The sequence below is a fragment of the Mobula hypostoma genome, chromosome 11 (assembly GCF_963921235.1).
Source record: "Mobula hypostoma chromosome 11, sMobHyp1.1, whole genome shotgun sequence".
Lineage (NCBI taxonomy): Eukaryota > Metazoa > Chordata > Chondrichthyes > Myliobatiformes > Myliobatidae > Mobula > Mobula hypostoma.
Genome location: NC_086107.1, coordinates 37,062,641 through 37,084,513, shown reverse-complemented (window position 1 = coordinate 37,084,513; position 21,873 = coordinate 37,062,641). Strand labels below are relative to the sequence as shown.

At 41.6% G+C, this 21,873-nt stretch overlaps 1 protein-coding gene across 5 annotated transcripts in view; it reads left to right on the top strand.

Annotated features, from left to right (window-relative positions):
• Window positions 1-21,873, top strand: part of kmt5b (lysine methyltransferase 5B) — a 70,268-nt gene that overhangs the window by 30,884 nt on the left and 17,511 nt on the right. For all 5 annotated transcript variants that reach the window (XM_063061834.1, XM_063061832.1, XM_063061833.1 and 2 more), the window contains one exon: window positions 2,604-2,770. In XM_063061834.1, coding sequence (XP_062917904.1) covers window positions 2,604-2,770 — 167 coding nt within the window. The remainder of the gene's footprint in view (window positions 1-2,603; window positions 2,771-21,873) is intronic.

Genomic DNA, 21,873 nt, shown 5'->3' with positions numbered 1-21,873 from the left:
GAACTGTCATAGATGAACAACATTTAATCAAGTTGAATGCTGCAAAGGAAGATGGCTGATTGAACAAATTATATATTGGAATTAAGGTAGATAGATCTAGCCTGTTTATAAACTGATTTCTAATATTCCTATCACAATTGGTTAGAAAGTCTCCATAATTATAGAACATTAATGCACCTGAGATATTAGAATTTGAAACCTAAGAGTAGCAGAAAACCAGCAAGAGTTCAAATAGTGCTTTTAAAGTTAGAAATATCTTGACGGCATTTAATAGAGTAAAACAGAAGAATGTTGTTTAAGTTTAAAGCTTGGTCACACGCTAGTTTTAAGGGGTAAGTGACTGGAAGATATAACTTGCAGACCTGAGCTGTAACGCACATTCATAAACTTCTAAGACAATGGTGTTGCTCAGTTACTGAAACATAAGCTTCAGAATAGGATCTCAGAAAAAGTCGGTCCATTTATGATTAAAGTGGACGAGAATTTCAAAGTGCAGTGAGTTTTTGGATCTCTTTGCCTCAGGAGATCTGCGGTAATGGAGATCTTGAATTTATTTAAGACTGAGATAGATACATTTTTAGAACTGATGAGAAGGAATTTCTTTAGCCAAAAGGTGGTGAATCTGTGGAATTCATTACCGCAGATGGAGACCAAGTCATTGAGTATATTTAAAAAGAAGGTTGATAGGTTCTTGATTGGTAAGGGTATCATAGATTACAGGGAGGTAGCAGGAGAATAGATTGAGAGGGAAATAAATCAGCCCTAAATCAAATGGTGGGGCAGGCTTGACGGGCTGAATGTCCTAATTCTGCTCCCTTGTCTTATGGTCGAATCTGTAAGACAAGTATGGATTAAGGGAAAATGTCAACAATGGAGAGACTGGATACACTTGAATTGTTTCCATTGAAGTATCGGAGGCTAAACAGCTCCCTGAAAGAAGTATGTAAAATTTGGATAGGTAGATGAATGGGGTGGGGGGGGTATGGAGGACTGTGGTTGAGTGCAGGTTGATGGACTAGACAGTGTAATAGTTTGGCATGGGTTTGATGGGCCAAAGGGTCTGTTTCAATGCTGTAGTGTTCTGTGACTATAAAATTAGGAGAGGTGTAGATAGGATAGACAATTAATGTGTTTTTTTTTTCGGGATGGAAATGCTGAATGCGAGGAATAGAACTAAGGTGGGGGGAGGGTGAAGTTTATAGGTGATTAGAAGGCAAGTATTTTTACACTGCTGTCGTGGGAGGTGGTAGAAGCAGATACATTAGTAACATTTAGGAGGGATGTGGGCAAGAACATGAAAAGGCAAGGGATGTAGAGATGAAGAACAATTTAAATTGGTGTTATGTTTAGCACAGCTGTTGAGAGCAAAGTGCCTGTTCCTGTGTGGTACTGCTTTATGTCCTATGAAAATCAACTTGAAAAGTAAGATAGGCACAATTGAACATAGTACAGTTCGGGCCCAAAAGCCCATGATGTCTGCTGACCTTTTAACCTATTCCAACGCCATTCTAACCCTTTCCTCTAAAAGGTAGCAACTCAATTCTGATCCTTCAGAGATAACAACCTCAAGTGCATCCAACTTCTCCATTCTTGTCATCTTACTAAAACCCATGATTGCAATACTGATTAGAAATCTATGAATTTCAGCCCAAAATAAATCTAAGGTCTTCACTATTGCAGATAGCTGTGGCAAGGAGATCAAAAGACTCACTGCATTTAGACATTATTTCATATTTTCAGTCATATTGAATGACAAAGCAGGCTTGGGGCTGCATGCCTTGCTCCTTTCCCTATTGTTACAGGGTAAGTCAGATCTATATTTTCCCTCAGATTTTGGGAACAATATGAGCAAGTATGAGGATCAAAAGGGGTTAGAGAACATATAATTTAATTGGAAATGAGTCATGGGATCTGGAAACAAGGCTGATTGGAAAGAGAAGCTTGGTGACAGAACAGTGGAGTATTTGATGAACAAAGTAAAAGATAGAAAAGCTGAAGAAATGGTCAGAATGTGAGACAAGTGTTTGAGCTCTGTGCATTTCATGTAGTTTGGGCATAGAAGATATGGAAGCCATGAATAAATGATCCATTTGTTGGTTAGAAACTTGAAGTAACATTTTAGATATCCAAAAACTTGGTTTTCATTGTAAAATGAATTGCAAATATTTTACGAAGGTTTCTTGTTAATTAGTGTATTAGGAAGGCTTAAAGCAGGGGTTCTCAGCCTTTTAATGCCATGGACAACGACCATTAACCAAGGGGTCAGTGAACCCCAGGTTGGGAATGCCTGGTTTAGAGCCTTGAGTTTTTACTATTGTACTTAAATACACTGTTTAAACATTTTCATTATTGCATGTATTCCCCATATAATTTGTGCTCAATTTTAAAGTTGACTGCAATAATTAAAAGCTCTTGTTCATGTTTGTCTCCTATTATTGGTACAACCAAATTGCATGGGTTAGTCTTTTGCAATGAATGATATCTCTGCAACTTATTAATGCTGTTTTCATTTCCACTCAATCCAGAAAGCATTATGCAAGTAGATGTTATGTATTTCAGAGATTGAAGGTATTAATTAGAGGTAATATTTGACTTTTAAATAGGAAGAAGAATGACAAGATTGAATTGTTGGTTGGCTGCATTGCAGAACTGTCAGAAATGGAAGAAAACATGCTACTGCGTCATGGAGAAAATGATTTTAGTGTTATGTTTTCAACAAGAAAAAACTGTGCTCAGCTCTGGCTTGGACCTGCTGCATTTATCAATCATGGTATGGATCCCTCTGTATGAGTTACTAAACATTACTTGCATAATGGGATAGTTATTCATTTTATTTCATAAGCAGCCTTTTACCATTGATACTTCTTGCTTGAAAAAATTCAAATAATTCAAATTAGATTTTTCTGAAACAGACAAAGTATGTTTAAAATAACAGAAAATGGCTAAATTGCATAAAAGAACTGTATAAGTTACACAAGACATACTTTAGACTATATGTAGTTTTTTGCTTTTTGTTTACATAATCATTGTCATTTATGTAGCACCTTTTGGTGAGGTGGAACATTAGGAGAAATTGTGAAAGTTAAACAGAGGCTAGATAAACTCATGCTTCCTTGCGTAGGTTTTAAAGAGTGCTGTAGAGAAATGAATTGAATACCATTGTCCATCAACATAGGCAGCTAAATGCCAAGTTGCTTGTAGTAGACCAAAGAAATGTTGGGCTAGATGTATGTCGAAAATTAGAGGATTATGGAAATCTGGCACAGTTGTAGGAGATTAGCTATGAGAAGGGCAAAACCTTTGTTTGAAAATTGATGAACATTTTAAAAAAAACTCCAGCTAAGCAAGTATATGGAATGAAAATTTTTGTCAATAGATGTGCTTTACAGGAACAGTGACCGTTAATTCACAGCATCTTGTTTTCCCATAAAACTATAGCATGGAATCATTAATTTGAAGTATCCAGCAGGTTGTCAAGCACATGTTTATAGTTATATAGAATTGGATGCTATTGGATACTCAAAAACCTATTAAAACATATTTTTAAAAAAAATAGCTGTTTCAGATTTATATTCTTTGTCGTATACTTAACTGCTAGATGCAGAGAGATCCTCTGGAGAAGATAAATCATTATGAAGATATAAATGGATTAATAATCAAGAGGCCCAGTATAATAATCTGGTATTTGTATTCCACCATGGGAGCTAGGAATGTTTAATTTCAGTTAATTTTGATGACGTAAATAAATGGTGATCATGAAACTGCTGGATTTCTTAGGAAGAAGCCTTTTAATTCACTAATGTACTTCAAAGAAGAAAATGTGCTGGTCTGAAATGTATTTGACAGTGATGTGGTAGAGTTTTAACTGAAAATACTCAGTAAACTGTTTTGTTCAGGCCAGTTGAAGGATAGATGTAGATGTAGCCTTGCCAGCTGCTTCTATTTGCTGTGAATGCTGAATGAACTTTAATGTACTGGGTAGACAGCAACTTTTGACATTTTGGAGTTGTGAACCACAGAAGCAGTTTTCCTTAAAGTACCAAGTGTGACCATTCCTCAGAAACATATGTCATTCTGCCTTTTTGTTTCCATGTTTTATGAGAAGTTTAAACACCATGAAAACAAAGGTTTTCAGAATTCATAATCATCAGAATGCTTTTAGGTGACCTGCTCCTTCTGCATGCATAAAACCACTGTGTGCTCCCTATGCATGGATTCAAGATTCTCAGTATCATCCTGAATGTTCATTCAATGGAGATACTGCATTTCTTCAAGGGACTTTGAACACGTTCTTGGATCCTTTACTGTGCCATTTGGCATTCTGTTACTATGACATAGAGCTTGGAAAAGTTGGCATGGTATGTTTCAGTGCTTGGTATCGGGCATGCAGGCAACCTAACTTGTGTGATATGAATAACTGGGCATACTTGGTGTACTAGGAGTTAAATGTTCAGGTTGTTGGCCTAGGAGGAGACTCTGATAATTGATCCTTTCCCTGAATTGAGGGTTTAGCAGTGATAGTATCCTATTTCTTTGAGGTGCCTCTTGAGGTTGTCCAGGTCTCAGAAACAGAAGATGGTGGGGATCCTTGCTACAGATTATATTGAGTTTTGTGCCAGGTCTGAGATTTTTATCTTCAAATATTGTAGCCCATCACCAGTGTGCATCTGATGTTGGGGATGGGAACTGGTTAATAGTTGGTTTGTAGCATGGCTTGCATACTATGTATTGGGTATAAAACCAAGATGAATCCTTGTTCTCAGCTGAACTTGGAGAGAATGTCCACATTACTTCCTGATTGGAGATGTGGCTTCAATGAGGTTGAGAAAGTGCAGCTTCTTGCACTTTTCTTGGGGTTGTTGAGAAGTGCACACTGTGCCTCGAAATGGAACAAATCCATACAGTGATTTGATAAGTAGTTGGATGACCATTGGGAAGTAGTAATTCAGAAGGACTCCTGTGATGACTTTCCCGGAAGAGATAGTAGGGAGACTTTTCTGTATTTGCCACAGTTAGTTATGTGATCTTGAAGAAAGTTGATACAAGATCTTAGAGATCCACAGTATATCCTTCTGTTCAAATCTATGGGAAGTTAAACAGTGGATTAGTGACTTAAGCTCTTCACCATTGAGTTTTAAGATTTTGACAATGTTAAGTGGTAACTCCTGAGGCTTTATTATTTAAAAGTTGAAATAGTCTTTTCAATGACTTGTTGATCAGGAGCAGCAGCAAAGTTAGTCTGAACATGTTATATTGTGCTCACATCAAAGACAGAATTGTGCTTGAGTTCTTTGAAGCGTTCTTTCCAGAAGCTCTTATGCCCCTTTGTACCCGATGAATTCACCCCTGTGTTTGCCGTCAATGGAAGCACACTGGGTGTTTAGGCAAAAACAGTAGTATGTATAGCAGTTAGCATAATACTATTACAGCACCAGTGACCCAGGTTCATTTCCAACACTGTCTGTAAGAAGTTCATACATTTTCCTCATGATCGCATGGTTTTTCCTCTGGGTGCTTTGGTTCACAATCACATTCCAAAGACGTGAGTTAATTCATCACATGGGTGTAATTGGCAGCATGAGCTTGTTGGGCTGGAAGGGTCTGTTATCATGAAGTATGTCTAAGTAAATGCTTTGTGCACGGTTAAATGATCCTGTACATGTAATAGTTGTTAGTGAGTTGCTGGGTCCCACATACCCTCTCCATCAGTTAGTCTGTCGGTCAAGATTTTTCTGCTGGAATAATGCATCCAGGTACCTGTATATCTTTTATCTTTTCCCTGGAGAAATGATGTAGCTGCCAATCTAGGAATATCTTAAGTTTGCAGCTAGTTAGTTGCTTAACCTCCTCGTTATGTTCATCAAACCAGCCCTGGTTCCAGCAGTGAAGCCGAGGGACTTTTCACAGGTACTTTCTGTGGAGACTTGGGTGCAGTGTATAAGTTGTGCCAGCTTTGAAGATCTTGCAGAAATGTTCAGGTTTTCTGTGCGATGCTGTTTAAGAAGAGCCACTATGATGGAGTTGTTGGGACTCCGGATGTTGATCTTATGGTAACAAATTTGTTGTTGATGCTCATGCTTTGGTGACAGATTGGAGGATTAGCTGGTGGGTTCCCACAGCCCCCAGTGGCCCTGTGGTTCCAGTCTCCGAGGTAGACGTGAGAGCATCCTTCAAGAGGGTGAACCCACAGAAAGCATCCAGCCTAGATAGGGTACTTGGCTGAGTACTAGAGACCTGTGCTGATCAACTGGATGGAGTGTTCACTAATATCTTTAACCTATTGTTTCAGCAGTCTGAAGTACATACCTGTTTCAAGCTGTCTTCAATTATACTGGTGCCCAAAAAGATTATGGTAATCTGCCTCAATATTGTCTAGTAGCACTTGAATCCACTGGATTGAAGTGTTTTAAGAGGTTGGTGATGATTTATATCAACTCCTGCCTGAGAAACTACTTGGCTCTGCTCCTGTTTGCCTACTGGTGCAACAGGTGCCTTTACATGGGCTCTTCACTCAACCCTGGAACATCTGGACAGCAAAGATGCAACACAGAAAGATGCTGGAGGAACTCATCATGTCAGGCAGCATGGTAAGGAAATGAATAAATAGTTGACATTTTGGGCTGAGACCCTTCTTTAGCAAAGATGTATACATCAAGATGTTCTTTATCAACTATAGCTCAGCATTCAACACTATCATACGTTCTCAACTAATCAATAAGCTTCAGTACCTTGGGCTCAATACCTCCTTGAGCAGTTGAATCCTCAATTTCCTCACTTGCAGACCCCAGTCAGTTTAGATTGGCAACAACTCTTCCACAATCTCCATCAGCACAAGATACGACAGAAGACCTGTACATATGACTGTGAGGCTAAGCACAGCTCCAGTGCCATGTTTAAGATTGCTGACAACACCACTGTCGTTGGCTGAATCAAAGGTAGTGACAAGTCATCATATAGGAGGGAGATTTGGCTGAGTGGTGCCACAACAACAACCTCTCACTCAATGTCAGCAAGACCAAGGAGCTGATTATTGACTTCAGGAGGAGTAAAATGGAGCTCCATGAACTAGTCTTCATCGGTGGATCAGAGGTGGCGATGGTTAGCAAAGTTCCTCTGTGTTATCATTTTAGAGGATCTGTCCTGGGCACAAGCACGTAAGTGCAGTCATGAAGAAACCATGACAGTGCGTCTACTTCCTTGGAAGTATGCAAAGATTCAGTGTGGCATCTAAAGCTTTGACACAATTCTATAGATGTGTGGAGGAGAGTATATTGACTGGTTGCATCATGGCCTGATATGGAAATACCAATGCCCTTGAACTGAAAAGCCTACAAAAAGTAGTGGAATGGCCCAGTCTATCAAGAGTAAAGCCCTCCCACCATTGAGCACATTTATATAGAAAAGCAGCATACATCAAGGACCACCACCACCCAGGCTAATGCTCTATTCTCACTGCTGCCATTAGGAGGATGGACAGGAGCCTCAGGACTCTCACCACCAGGTTCACAAACATTTATTACCTGTCAACCATCAGGCTGTTGAATCAGTGGGGATAACTTCAATCAATGTCACTTGCTCCATCACTGAACAGTTCCCACAACCAATGAATTCCCTTTCAAGGGCTCTTCATCTCATGTTCTTAATATTTATTTCCTTTATTATTACTATATCTGTTACCTTTCTTGTATTTCCAGTTTGCTGCCTCTGCACATTGTTTGTCTGTCCTATTGGGTGCAGTCTTCCATTGATTCTTGATTCTTGGATTTACTGAGTATGCCCTCAAGAAAAATCATCTCTGGGTTGTGTATGGTGACATCTATGTTCTTTGGCAATAAATTTACTTTGAACTTTGCCTGTCATGTCATGGGAGTTGGAAACATTCTGTTATCCCTTGCCCGCATGATGTATTTTTAACAGATACCAGCATTTCACTCAAGCATGTTCTAAATCTCACAAGTCAGGCAGCATCTATGAAGAGGAATAAACAGTTGACATTTCGGGCAATGACCCTTCATCAGAACTGGAAAGTAAGAGGGAAGAAGCCAGGATAAGAAGTGTGGGAGGTGGGTAAGGAGTACCAAATGGCAAATGATGGATTAGACCAAGTGATGGGGAGTGAAGGCGGGTGTGGGAGAGGAGTTGAAGTAAGAAGCTGGGAGAGGATAGGTGGTAAATGTAAGGGGATGAAGATGGAATCTGATAAAGAGTGAGCCATGGGGAAAAAGGGAAGGGGGGGAAACCAGAGGGTATGTGATGGGTGCAGGTGAGGAGAAGAGAAGGGGTGAGAGGGTAATCAGAATGGGGAATAGAAAAAGAGAGAGAGGAGGGTGGAAATTGCTGGTAGTTGGAGACATCAATGTTCATACCATCAAGACTGATGTAGAGGAGGCCACACTGAATATAATAGATGACCCTGTCAGACTTGCAGGTGAGGTGCTGCCTCACGTGAAAAGACTTTTTGGGGCCCTGAACGGTGGTGTGGGAGGAGGTGTTGAGGCAGTTGTAGCATTTGTTACTCTTGTAGGGAAAAGTACCAGAAGGGAGCTTCAGTGGGGAGGGATGAGGGAGTCATAGAGTGCGATGCCAATGAAATTGGTGGGGTGGGGGTAGGAAGGATGTGCTTAATGGTAGAGTCCTGTTGTAGATGGCTGAAGTTATGGAGAATAATGTGCTGGATACAGAGACTCGGATGGTAGGTAAGAATAAGAGGAATCTTATCCCTGTGATGGTGGGAGGATGGAGGAAGCGCAGATGTTCAGGAAATGCAGGAGGTGCAGATGAGGGCTACGTGGGTGGTGGAAGAGAAGACTTGAAGAAGGAGGACATCTCAGATGTTACAAATAGAAAGCTTCATCCGTGATGTGTTAAGTTGTATCCATAACTCTGCAGTTTATATGGTCATGTGTAGAGCAGTTCCCCTGTTTACGTCTTAATTTCTCACTCTGCACACTAGCTAATCATTGTTGCTTCAATCTCAAGCTTCTCAGCCCTGCCGTGTAGCCAGCCCTCAGCTTTCAGATTTCCTCCATTTCAGTTGAACAAATCACATTGCAGTTTCCTTTTCTGACCACATAACCAACTGCATCCACATTCTCCAGCTCGGTCTGTACACCTGATCATGTTTATACTCCCACTCCAACTCAGGCTACCTACCCAACTATATTTTCCTGTTCCCATAACTGCCTACATTCCTGATTACATTTCTAGCCAGGGATCTGCTATAATGTGGGGAAGATAGCCGATTTTGGGAATAAAAGTAAGTCAGAAGATCTCTCGTACCCGCCATTCAGTAAGGTTATGCTCATAAGTTCTTTGGCTAAAGCTCTATCTTTCTGACATCCTGTAAACCTTTAGCTTCACCTGTCCACTTAAAGAACCAGCACTCAAAGCTGTCTGAAGCATCGAATTTCAATTATTTGCAATCTTCTGAAATAGAAAATTCCTCCTTTCTTGGTTATAAGTCTTTCATTATTCCTGAGGCTGATGCAGGCGACTTCTAGACTTGCTCTGGGTGAAGCATCTAACCTTTCTAGCTCCCATGGACTATTGCATGATGAGATGATATCTTGTCATATCATTCTAAATTCTACAGTGTGTAGGTATCATCTACTTAATCCTTATAAGACAACGCAAGAAATTATTGAAGGAACCTTTGCTGCACTGTCTATCAGTCAACAATATCATTAAGTGAGATTACTATACCTATATTCTCAATGTGGCCTTAAAAGTCCTGGATGGCAAGACTTTCTCCTTGTAATTTATTCCCCTACCTATATATAAGGACCAAATTCCACTTGGCATCTTAATTGTTTGCTGTACCTAAATTGTAAAGTAATTAATACTCTGCTTTTCTATTCTCCCTACCAACATGGATGATTTCACATTTCTCTGCCATGATTGTCTATCTCAATTAAACTGTACATATCTCTAAAGAAGGTGGTATTAGTCATAAGTATGGAGTCCCAGCCTAATCACCGATGCACTCAAGACAAGTGGTTGACTAACTTGAAAATAATTCCCATAGGCAACTGGATAGAGCACATATTTTATAAACTTTGTGAATGTATATCCTCAACCCAGGAACCATCAGTCATTATTTTCAACTTATGAATGCTCTTTGGAGATAGAGAACACAAGATCCATTGACTCACCTTTGCAGCCATAGTTGCAACATCTTAAGAATTTACTGAATTTATTAAATAGTCTCCCTTTCTTTTATTAAACCATGTTGATTCTTCATTAAGTTATGCTCTTTTATTACTTCTATGATGATAGATTCCAGCACTTTCCTGAAGACTGATATTAGGCTAGGCTAATGATTTCCTTGTCTCCTCAACTCCCCCAACACTTTTTTTTAAAAAATAGATGTGTCATATTTACTTTATCCGGTCCACTTGAACCTTTCAAGAACATTAAGAGCTTGGAAATTTGGAGCTAGTGCGTGCACCATCATTATAGACACCTCTTGGAATATTGTGTTCAGGTCTGATGGTTTCATTATTGGAAGGATGTGGAAGCTTTAGATAGGATGCAAATGAGTTTTACCAGGCTGCTTCCTGGATTAGAGAGTGTCTTATGAGGAAAGGTTAAGTGAGCTGAGGCTTTTCTCTTCAGATGGTAGGAAGGTGAGAAGTGACTTGATGAAGGTGTGCAAGATGATGAGAGGCATAGATCAAGTGGATAGCTGGAGACTTTTTTTAAACCAGGGAAGCAATGGGTAATACGAGGAGGCATAATTTTAAGGTGATTGGTGCAAATTATAGTGGGGATGTCAGAGGTAAGTTTGTTTTTTTTTAACAGTTGTAACTGCCCAAGACACGCTTCCAGGTGTGCTAGAGACAGATACACTGGGGGCATTTTGGAAACTCTTAAATGATAGAAAAGTGGAGAGCTATGTAGGAAGGAAGGGTTAGATTAATCTTCGTAGTCAAGTCGCATCTGGAATTTCCAGTTGGTGGACAATTTCCCTCCACGCCACTCTGACATATTGGGAAATTGTGTACTTGACAGGTTACAGCCTTTGCCTTCTGCCGGGTGAGTTTAAAGAAATTACAACCTCTTGCAGTGGATGACCAGGACGTCTAAGTGCCTTGTTGTGCTCTTAGCGCTCCACAAGCGCCTGCTGGCCTGCCTTCTTGACTGTTGGACCATTAATCAATCTCCTCCACTCAATCTGCCAGGGCCAGACTTCACATGCTGGGATAGGCAGATCCCCTACCTCACTGAGGGTCAAAGACCCATCGGCTACCCTCACCTGGTTTGACCCGTCTGCCGAGATGGTTTACCAGGTGTGGCAGCTGCGCGTGTTACAGCTACTTGGAGCCACAGGTGAGAGCTGGGCACCAGGTGTGGACCAAAGGTGGATGAGCTGCCCTGAAAAAGGGCACGGCAAGCCCCCCTCCCCCCCCCCACCAGAGGTGCTACCCCTCCCGAGACACCCCATACAACCCAGATTAATCTCAGAGTATTTTTTAAAATTGGCACAACGTTGTAGGCCAGGGCCTGTACTGTGTTGTAATGTTCTATGTTCTTTTTAGAACCACCAGGTCAGGGGTTTGATGGCTCTTCGTCCCATTCATTTTTTTTCCTAGTGGTTTTATCTGTGGTAGAATCTGCCCCCTTTTCTTTTGCCCCTTGATTACCTACTATTTTCATTATTTTAGTGCTCTCTACTATGTAGAGAGAGAGAAATTCCCTCAATTTCTACATTTAGTTGCTAGTTTACCTTCACTTTCTCTCATCTCTTTATTAATGTTTTTATAAATTCTTTGACGATTTCCAAAATATCCCTGTCATCTGAGGCAGGGCAGGTTGGGGGAGGGGGAGGTTGGTAGTGTTATTTGCAATTTTAAGCCTTTTTCCTTTAATCGAGTATTGGTTGTATTAGTATTATTGCATTTTCTGCAGAGTGTATTTCTCAAGTGAATGTATTTTTAAGATTTGTGAAATACTTTTTAAATAGTTGCCGCTGTCTGTTGATCTTTTCATCTTTTATTTTAAATACCTTAGCCAACTCATGTCTCATACTAAGGCAATTTACCCATTCAAAGAATTATAGAAAATTTGCAAGGTAGGAGGTGACTATCCAACCCGTTTTGACTGTACTTGTAGAAAATGAGCTACCAAATCCTACCTATTTCTCTGTACATAACCTTACAGTGCATGTTTTCATGTGCATATCCATTAGAGGTTGAGTAAGGTAGGGCTTTTCTCTTTGGGGCAAAGGAGGATGAGAAAAAACTTGATAGAGCAGCTCAGCGTTCAATATCATCATCCCCTTAAAGCTAATCAATAGGCCTCAAAACCTTGACCTCAATACCTCCTGTGCAATTGGACCCTCGATTCCCTCACTTTCAGATCCCAGTCAGTTCAGAATGGCAACAACATCTCCTCCACAATCTCCATCAGCACAGGTGCACCACGAGGTTATGTGCTTCATCCCCTCTTCTATTTGCTTAACACTTATGATTGTGGCTAAGCACAGCTCCAGTGCCATATTCAAGTTTGCAGGCGACACCAATCTCTTTAGTCAAATCAAAAGTGGTTATGAATCAGCATATCAGAGGGAGATTTAAAATCTGGCTGAGTGGTTCCACAACATCAACCTCTTACTCAATGTCGGCAAGACCAAGGAGTTAGTTATTGACTTCAGGAGGAGGAAACCAGACTTCTGAGCCATTCCTCATTGGAGGATTAGAGATGGAGAGGGTCAGCAACTTTAAATTCCTCAGTGTTATTATATTGGAGGACTTGTCCTGGGCCTACACGTAAGTGCGGTTATGAAGAAAACAAGGCATTGCCTCTGCTTCCTTAGGAGTATGTGAAGATTCAGCATGACATCTAAGACTTGGACAAACATCTATAGATGTGTGGTGGAGAGTATATTGACTAAGTGCATTACAGCCAGGTATGGAAACGCCAACGCCAATAATAGACATTTCAACCATAGGAAAAAGATGTTGTCTGTCTACTCCATCTATGCCTCTCAATCTTATAAACCTTTATCAGATCTCCCCAGCCTCCACCGCTCCAGAGAAAACAACCCAAGTTTGTCCAATCTCTCAGTATAGCACATGCCCTCTAATCCAGGCAATGTCCTGGTAAACCTTTTCTGCATCCCCTCCAAAATCTCGACATCCTTCCTGTGATGGGGCAACCAGAACTGTGTGCAATATTATCTGCAGCTAAAGACATCAAGGAATTGGGAAGAAAACAGGTAGCGGGGTGTTGAATTGGATGTTCAGATTTTATCATATTGAATATAGGCTCAAAAGGCTGAATTGCCTACCTAACTTCAGATGTCTATGTTTGTATGAGGTCTGTATTACACATCCAGCAGTGTGATTGCCCCTTCTTTCAATCTTCAGTCCATATAGCTTCATTTAATCAACACACACAAAATGCTGGTGGAACGCAGCAGGCCAGGCAGCATCTATAGGAAGAAGTACAGTCGACGTATTGGGCTGAGACCCTTTGTCAGGACTAACTGAAAGAAGAGATAGTAAGAGATTCGAAACTGCGAGAGGGAGATCTGAAATGATAGGAGAAGACAGGAGGGGGACGGATGAAGCCAAGAGCTGGAAAGTTGATTGGCAAAAGGGATACACAGCTAGAGAAGGGGGAGGATCATGGGACGGGAGGCCTAGGGAGAAAGAAAGGGGGAGGGGTGCCCAGATGAAGATGGAGAGCAGGCAAGGAGTGATTGTGTGAGTGACAGAGGAAAGAAAGAAGGAAAAAGGGGGGGGGTGAATAATAAATAAATAGGGGATGGGGGTAAGTAGGGGAGGAATTAGAGAAATCAATGTTCATGCCATCAGGTTGGAGGCTACCCAGACGGAATATAAGGTGTTGTTCCTCCAACCTAAGTGCGGCTTCATCTTGACAGTAGAGGAGGCCATGGATTGACATATCAGAATGGGAATGGGACGTGAAATTAAAATGTGTGGCCACTGAGAGATCCTGCTTTCTCTGGTGGACAGAGCATAAGTGTTCAGCGAAACGATCTCCCAGTCTGCGTTGGGTCTCACCAATATATAGAAGGCCACACCGGGAGCACCGGACGCAGTACATCACCCCAGCTGACTCACAGGTAAAGTGTTGCCGCACCTGGAAGGACTGCCTGGGGTCCTGAATGGTGGTGAGGGAGGAAGGGTATTAACATTGTCTATATGGACTAGCTTTTGCTGGGTACCTGCATGATAGGCTGGTCCAAAAAGTCATAACTCATGAGATCCAGGGTGAGGTAGCAAATTAAATGTAAAATTCGCTTGATGGTAGGATGCAGAGGGTGATGATGGAGAGTTCCTTTTCAAATTAGAGAATAATAACTAGTAATGTGCTGCAGGGATCAGCTTAATGTACTGTCTTCCAGTTCACTCCCTGTCGGGGCCCAGGTCCCATGATTTCTTTAAACTTCACTAGGAAATATATTATTGTGCTATGTCACATCTTTTTTTAAAAAAAGAATTAAAAGTTTGGGTATTGATAGAATAACATCCAATTGTCAGGAATATCTGTTGTCCAGCTCCACCATGGTACTCAGCTTGCTGGATTATCAGAATTCTACTGGACATGCATTTTCTGGCGAGACTCAATAGATAACACTTGGTATTAACAATTAGCTGCTATTAATTTCCTCCCATGTTTATATCCCAAATCATGACAATGAATACAACCGCTCACTGGAACAATGAATAATTCTAACAGAAATATTACTAAGCTGTGAATGTTTTTGACAGCAATGGGAGTTTAATCCTGAGTCCTTCATGGTTAAACTAAATGGATAGGGAAAGCACAGCCTATTGCAGAGAAACATTATTTTAATCAGACCAAAAGTGTACAGTTGCAAGAAGAATTTGTGAATTCTTGGCAGTTACCTGGATAATTGCTCATAAAATGTGGTCTAATCTTCATCAAGTCACAATAAAAGACAAACACAATCTGTGTAAACTAATAACACAAACAATTGTACTTTTCATGTCTTTATTGAACACATTGTTTAATCATTCACAGTCTAGGCTGGAAAAAGTATGTCAACCCTTGCATTTAATGAGTGGTAGAACTTCCTTTAGCAGTAATATCCTCCACCAAACGTTTCCATTAGACATAGGAGCAGAATTAGGCCATTCAGGCCTTCAAGTCTGCTCTGCCATTCCATCATTGCTGATCCCGGATCTCACTCAATCCCATATACCTACCTTCTTGCCATATCTTTTGATGCCCTGACCAATCAGGAGACTTTCAACTTCTGCTTTAAATATAGCCATAGACTTGGCCTCCACCACAGTCTGTGGCAGAGCATTTCAGTTCACTACTTTCTGGCTAAAATAAAAATCCTGTTTACCTCTTCTAAAAGGTCACTCCTCAATTTTGAGGCTGTGCCCTCTAGTTCTGGAAACCTGCACCATAGCAAACATATTCTCAATATCCACCTTGTCTAGTACTTTCAAAATTTGGTAGGTTTCAATGAGATCTCCCCACATTCTTCTAAATTCCAATGAGTACAGGCTCAAAGCTACCAAAGGCTTCTCATATATTAACCCTTTCATTCCCAGAGTCATCCTTGTGAACCTCTTCTGGATTCTCTCCAATGACAACACATCCTTTCTGAGATATGGGGCCCAAAACTGTTGACAGTACTGTTAAGTGCAGCATGTCTAATGTCTTATAAAGGCTCAGCATTATCTCCTTGCTTTTGTATTCTGTTCCCCTTGAAATGAATGCAAACATTGCATTTGTTATCTGTACCACAGATTCAACCTGTAAATTAATCCTCTGGGAGTTTGCACAAGGACTCCTTATACACCTCTGTCTGAACCTTCCTTCCGCTTGGGTAATAGTCCCTAATATTGGTCCTTTCACCAAAATGCATTGTCATACATTTCCCAACACTGTATTCCATCTGCCACTTTTTTGCCCATTCTTCCAATCTAAGTCCTGCTGCAATCACATTGTTTCCTCGGCACTAACAACCCCTCCACCTATCTTTGTATCATCAGCAAACTTTGCTACAAAGCCATCAATTCCATTATCTAAGTCATTGACAAACAATGTGAAAAGTAGTGGTCCCAATATTGACCCTTGAGGGACACCTCTAGTCACTGGCAGCCAACAAGAAAAGGTCCCTTTTATTCCCACTTGCTGCGTCCTGCCTGTCAGCTATTCCTCTGTCCATGCCAGTATCTTTCCTGTAATGCCATAGGATTTTATCTTGTTAAGCAGGCTCATATGTGGCACTTTATCAAAAACCTTCTGAAAATCCAAGTACAGGTTTCCCCTGCCATCTGAAGGTAGAGCGTTCCTATGAAATGGTTCGTAAGCCGAAATGTCGTAAAACGAAGAAGAAGTTACCATTTATTTATATGGGAAAATTTTGTGAGCGTTCGCAGACCCAAAAATAACCTACCAAATCATGCCAAATAACACATAAAACCTAAAATAACAGTAACATATAGTAAAAGCATGAATAATATGATAAATGCACAACCTATATAAAGAAGAAATACTTTTCCACAATCATTGTCGGCACTGTTTGCCAAAGTGAAAATGTTACGCAAGCGCTCTCGGCAGAAAATCTCACGCAAGCATTGTTGGAAAAAACACGGCGCAAGCGCTGTCCAGTAACCTTTAAGCTATGAAGCTGCCAAATCATACCAAATAATACGTAAAAATACACAGCCTATATAATGTAGAAATAATGTATGTACAGTGTAGTATCACTTACAGGAATCGAGAAGACAGCGCAGAGCACACTGATGATGGCGTGTTAGACTGAGTCGTCGCAGGCTGGGATGGTGCAGTGGCCCCCACCCTCCAGCCTGCCGACCGATACATTGCCGCAAAGCATGCAGGGGTCCAGCGGTAGCAGCACATCTTAAAGAAAAAAGCCAAAATAAACATGCTAATTAATTAGGTGCTGCCCGACACGTAATTGTCGGCCCAGATCAGTGCCGATTGCATTGCCTGTGATCTGGGCCGACATTTACGTGTGGGGCGACACCTAATTAATTAGCAAGTTTATTTCGGCTTTTTTCTTAAAGATGTGCTGTGTGCCTCCCAGCTACCGCTGCATTCTCTGCAAATTGGTATCTGTCTGTGGCCTGGGTGTTGGGGTGGTGGGACACTGGGGTGTCATCTCATGGTTGATCAGAGCAGGCAGCTCATCTTCTCCTATCTCTGCCAGCCTCGATGTCGAAGTTCGAGGTTGGTCGTCTGCTGTGGCTGATGTGGAAGGCTTACTTGACTGCTGAGCCTCGAGCATTTTTCTATTAAACAGTTCTTTGTAAGGACTTAAACTATCTTGCAAATATCCCCTAAACCTACGTACCCTTTCAAAATTAAAGTCGTCCATCATCATTGCAGCGAAAATCTCACGCAGTTGCTTCACGTTCAGTTCACTATTGCATTCGGTTTCGATTGTTATCCTTTTTTCTTCCAATTGCATCAGCTGTTCATCTATCAGATCTTGGTCATGGGATGCCAAAACCTCTTCAACATCATCTTCGTCAGCTTCCACAAGCCAACCTCACATTGTCCTTACTTCATTCACCACGATCAAAACGCTTAATTATGTCTAGTTTTAAGCTAAGTGTAACACCCTTACAAGCTCTTTCAGGCTTTTCCAATACCTCAGAACTCATCTTGCAAACGGCTGCTCACAGGCACATGTTAAAGCAATGCCATTCGGAATCCGTGAGAGCTGCTGCTCAGGGTACGCGCTGCCTTTTTTCGCGCACTGATCTTTTACCGCACGCTGATTTTTTTTCGTAACAGCGAAAACACCTTCTGAAAGCGAAAACAGGGTACTAATGTCGGTCTTTCGTAACGGTGAGGTTTCATAAAGCGAACGTTCGAAAAGTGGGGGACACCTGTAAATGACGTCCATGCCTCCTCTGTGCACCCTGCTTGTTAATCCCTTGAAGAACTCTTAACAGATTGCTCAGGCAAGATTTCCCTTTGCAGAAACAATGCTGTCTTTGGCTTATCATTAGTCCCCAAGTACCCCGAAACCTCATCCTTAGTAATAGACTTCAACACTTTTCCAACCACTGAGGTTGAGCTAACCGGCCTATAATTTCCTTTCTTTTGCATTCTTCCCTTCTTAAAGAGTGGAATGAAATAAGCAATTTTCCACTCCTCTGTGACCATGCCGGAATCAAATGATAGGGCTTGACTAATGTACCCTTTATCTCTTAAGCAACCTCTGTCAGGACTCTGGGATGTAGTCCATCTGGTCCAGGTGACTTATCCACCTTAAGACCTTTGAGTTTGCAAACACTCTTTCCTTTGTAATAGCAATGGCACTCAGTCCTACTCCCTGGTACTCACAGACCTCTAACACAGTGCTGGTGTCTTCCATAGTGAAGACAGATGCCATTAAGTTCATCTGCCATAACTTTGTCCCCCATTGCTACCTCACCAGCATCATTTTCCAGTGGTCCAATATCAATTCTCATCTCTTTTTTACTGTTTATATAATGGAAAAAAATTAGTATTCTGCTTTGTATTATTGGCTAGTTTGCCCATATATTTCATCTTTTCCCTTGTACCTTAGTTGCCTTTTGTAGGATTTTAAAAGCTTCCCAATCATCCAACTTCCCACTCATTTTTGCTACCTTATATCCCTTCCCTTGGCTTTTATGCAGTCCTTAACTTCCCTTATCAGCCACGGTTGCCTACCCCTGCCATTTGAGAACATATTCTTCTGTGGGACATGTCTTATCATGTGCCTTGTGAACTATTCCGAGAAACTTCAGCCATCTCTGATCTGCCGTCATCTCCGCAAGTATCCTCCTCTCATGCCTCTGTAATACCTTTTATTCTATTGTGATACAGATGCATGTGACAATAGACAATAGGTAGACAAATGGAGTAGGCCATTCAGCCCTTTGAGCCAGCACCACCATTCACTGTGATCATGGCTGATCATCCACAATCAGTACCCCGTTCCTGCCTTCTTCCCATATCCCTTGTCTCTGCTATCATCAAGAGCTCTATCGAGCTCTTTCTTGAAAGCATCCAGAGAATTGGCCTCCACTGCCTTCTGAGGCAGAGCATTCCACAGATCCACAACTCTCTGGGTGAAAAAATTTTTCCTCAACTCTGTTCTAAATGGCCTACCCCTTATTCTCAAATGGTGGCCTCTGGTTTTGGACTCCCCCAACATCAGGAACATGTTTCGTGCCTCTAGCCTGACCAATCCCTTAATAATCTTATATGTTTCAATCAAATCCCCTCTCATCATTCTAAATTCCAGTATATACAAGCCCAGTCGCTCCAATCTTTCAACATATGACAGTCCAGCCATCCCGGGAATTAACCTTGTGAACCTCCGCTGCACTCCCTCAATAGCAAGAATGTTCTTCCTCAAATTTGGAGACCAAAACTGTACACAATACTCCAGGTGTGGTCTCACCAGGGCCCTGTACAACTGCAGAAGGACCTCTTTGCTCCTATACTCAACTCCCCTTGTTATGAAGGCCAACATGCCATTAGCTTTCTTCACTCCCTGCTGTACCTGCGTGCTTACTTTCAGTGACTGATGAACAAGGACACCAAGATCTTGTTGTACTTCCCCTTTTCCTAACTTGACACCATTCAAATAGTAATCTGCCTTCCTGTTTTTGCCACCAAAGTGGATAACCTTACATTTATCCACATTAAACTGCATCTGCCCTCTCATCCAACCTGTCCAAGTCATCCTGCATTATCTCTGTCTTTTTGTATTGCTATATTTATGCTCTATTCTTGGTTGGTGCGGCTGTAACGAAACCCAATTTCCCTCGGAATCAATAAAGTATATCTATCTATCTAACATCCCCCGCACATTTCACACTGCCACCCAGCTTTGTGTCATCTGCAAATTTGCTAATGTTACTTTAAATCCTTTCATCTAAATCATTAATGTATATTGTAAATAGCTGCGGTCCCAGCACCGAGCCTTACTTCTCCCTCTTAAATTGTAGTATGAATTCAATAATATGATATCTGCCTCCTAAGGGTTCCTCTTGTGTTAGGCTCCCTAATAACATCTGAGATATTACACAACATCTAATCTAAGATGCTCTTTCCCTGAGTAGTCTCAAGCACAAGCTGCTCTAAAAAGCCAACCCATAGGCATTCAACAAATTTCCCTTCTTGATATCTGATACCAACCTGATTTTTCCCAATCCCTGTGATATTGAAGTCCCCCATTACAATTGTGACATTACCCTTATTAGCTGCTTTTTCCAGCCCTCTTTGCAATCTCAACCCACATCTTGGCTACTACTTGGAGGCCTATAAATGATTCCTATCATGGTTTTTTTTTTACCCTTTTTGTTTCTTAACTCCACCCACAAAGAATGTCACCTCTTTCTAAAGATGTAATCTGATCTCTTGCCAACAGAGCCACACCACTGCCTATGCCTTTCTGCCTGTCCTTATGGTACTAAGTATTTCCTTTGATGTTAAGCTCCCAGCTATGGCCTCCTTTTAGCCACGACTCAGTGATGCCCAAAACATTATACCGACCAATCTCTAATTGCGCCACGAGTTCGTCCACCTTATTCCAACTGCTTTGTGCATTTAAAAACAGCACCTGCAGTCCTGCATTCTTCACCCTTTTGAATTTTGCATCTGTGATACAATTTAACTCTTTGCTCTGCCTACATCTGTGCCCAATCATTGGTATGTCCCTCTTTGTATTCATATTCCGTATTACATCATCTACTTGTAAACCTGCTGGCTCAAACTCAGCTCTACCATACTGGTTCCCATCCCCCTGCCATATCAGTTTAAACCATTCTCAACAGCTCTAGTAAACCTGGCCGCAAGAATATTGGTCCCCCTTGGATTCAAGTGCAAGCTGTTCCTACTGTACAGGTCACACCTGCCTCAGAAGAGGTCCCAGTGATCTAGAAATCTGAATCTCTGCCCCCGCTCCAATTCTTCTGCCACCTCATTCTATTCCTATCCTCATTGTTGTATGGCATAGGCAGCAACGCCAAGATTAATACTCTTGAGATCCTGCTTCTCGGCTTCCTTTCGAACTCCCTGTATTCTGCTTTCAGGACCACCTCCCTTTTTCTATCTGTGTCGTTGGTACCAATATGTACCACGACTTCTGGCTGCTCACCCTCCCTTTTCAGGATATTGTGGATGCGTTCGGAATCATCATGGACCCTAGCACCTGGGAGGCAAACTACCATCAGTGTTTCCTTTTTGCACCCACAGAATCGCCTATCTGTCCCTCTAAACTATAGAGGCCTCTTTTACTGCTGCCATCCTCTTCAGTTCCATACCCTTCTGAGCCACAGAGCCAGACTCTGTGCCAGAGGCACGGTTGCTGTTACTTCCCCCATGTAGGTCCCCTGCCCAACAGTACTCAAAATGGAGTACTTATTGTTGGCAGGGCGGCCACAGGGGTGCTCTTCACTATCTGACCTTCCCCCTCCCCGACAGTCACCAATTTATCTGTCTCCTGTAGCCTTGGGGTGATTACCTCCCTGTAGCTACTGACTATCAACTCTTCACTTTCCCTAACAAGCCAAAGATCATCGAGCTGCACGTCCAGTTCCTTAACGCAGTCTCTAAGGAGCTGTATCTCGATGCATCTGGTGCAGATGTGGCCATTGGGGAGGCTGGTAGTCTCCCAGAAATCCTACATCTGACACCCAGAACAGAACACTGGCCCTCTGGACATGCCCCTTATTCTCTCAAGAGTTAAGAAAAAAAAATAAGGAATGAACTTGCCTACGTATCTTGCCTCCACTTGTTCTCACTGAAGCCCTATTGAGCCAAAACCGTAACACTCTGGCTCAGACCACTGACTATGACTGCTCCACTAGATGGTACCTGTCTTTTATGGAGACTGGGTTTTTTAATTTTTCACTG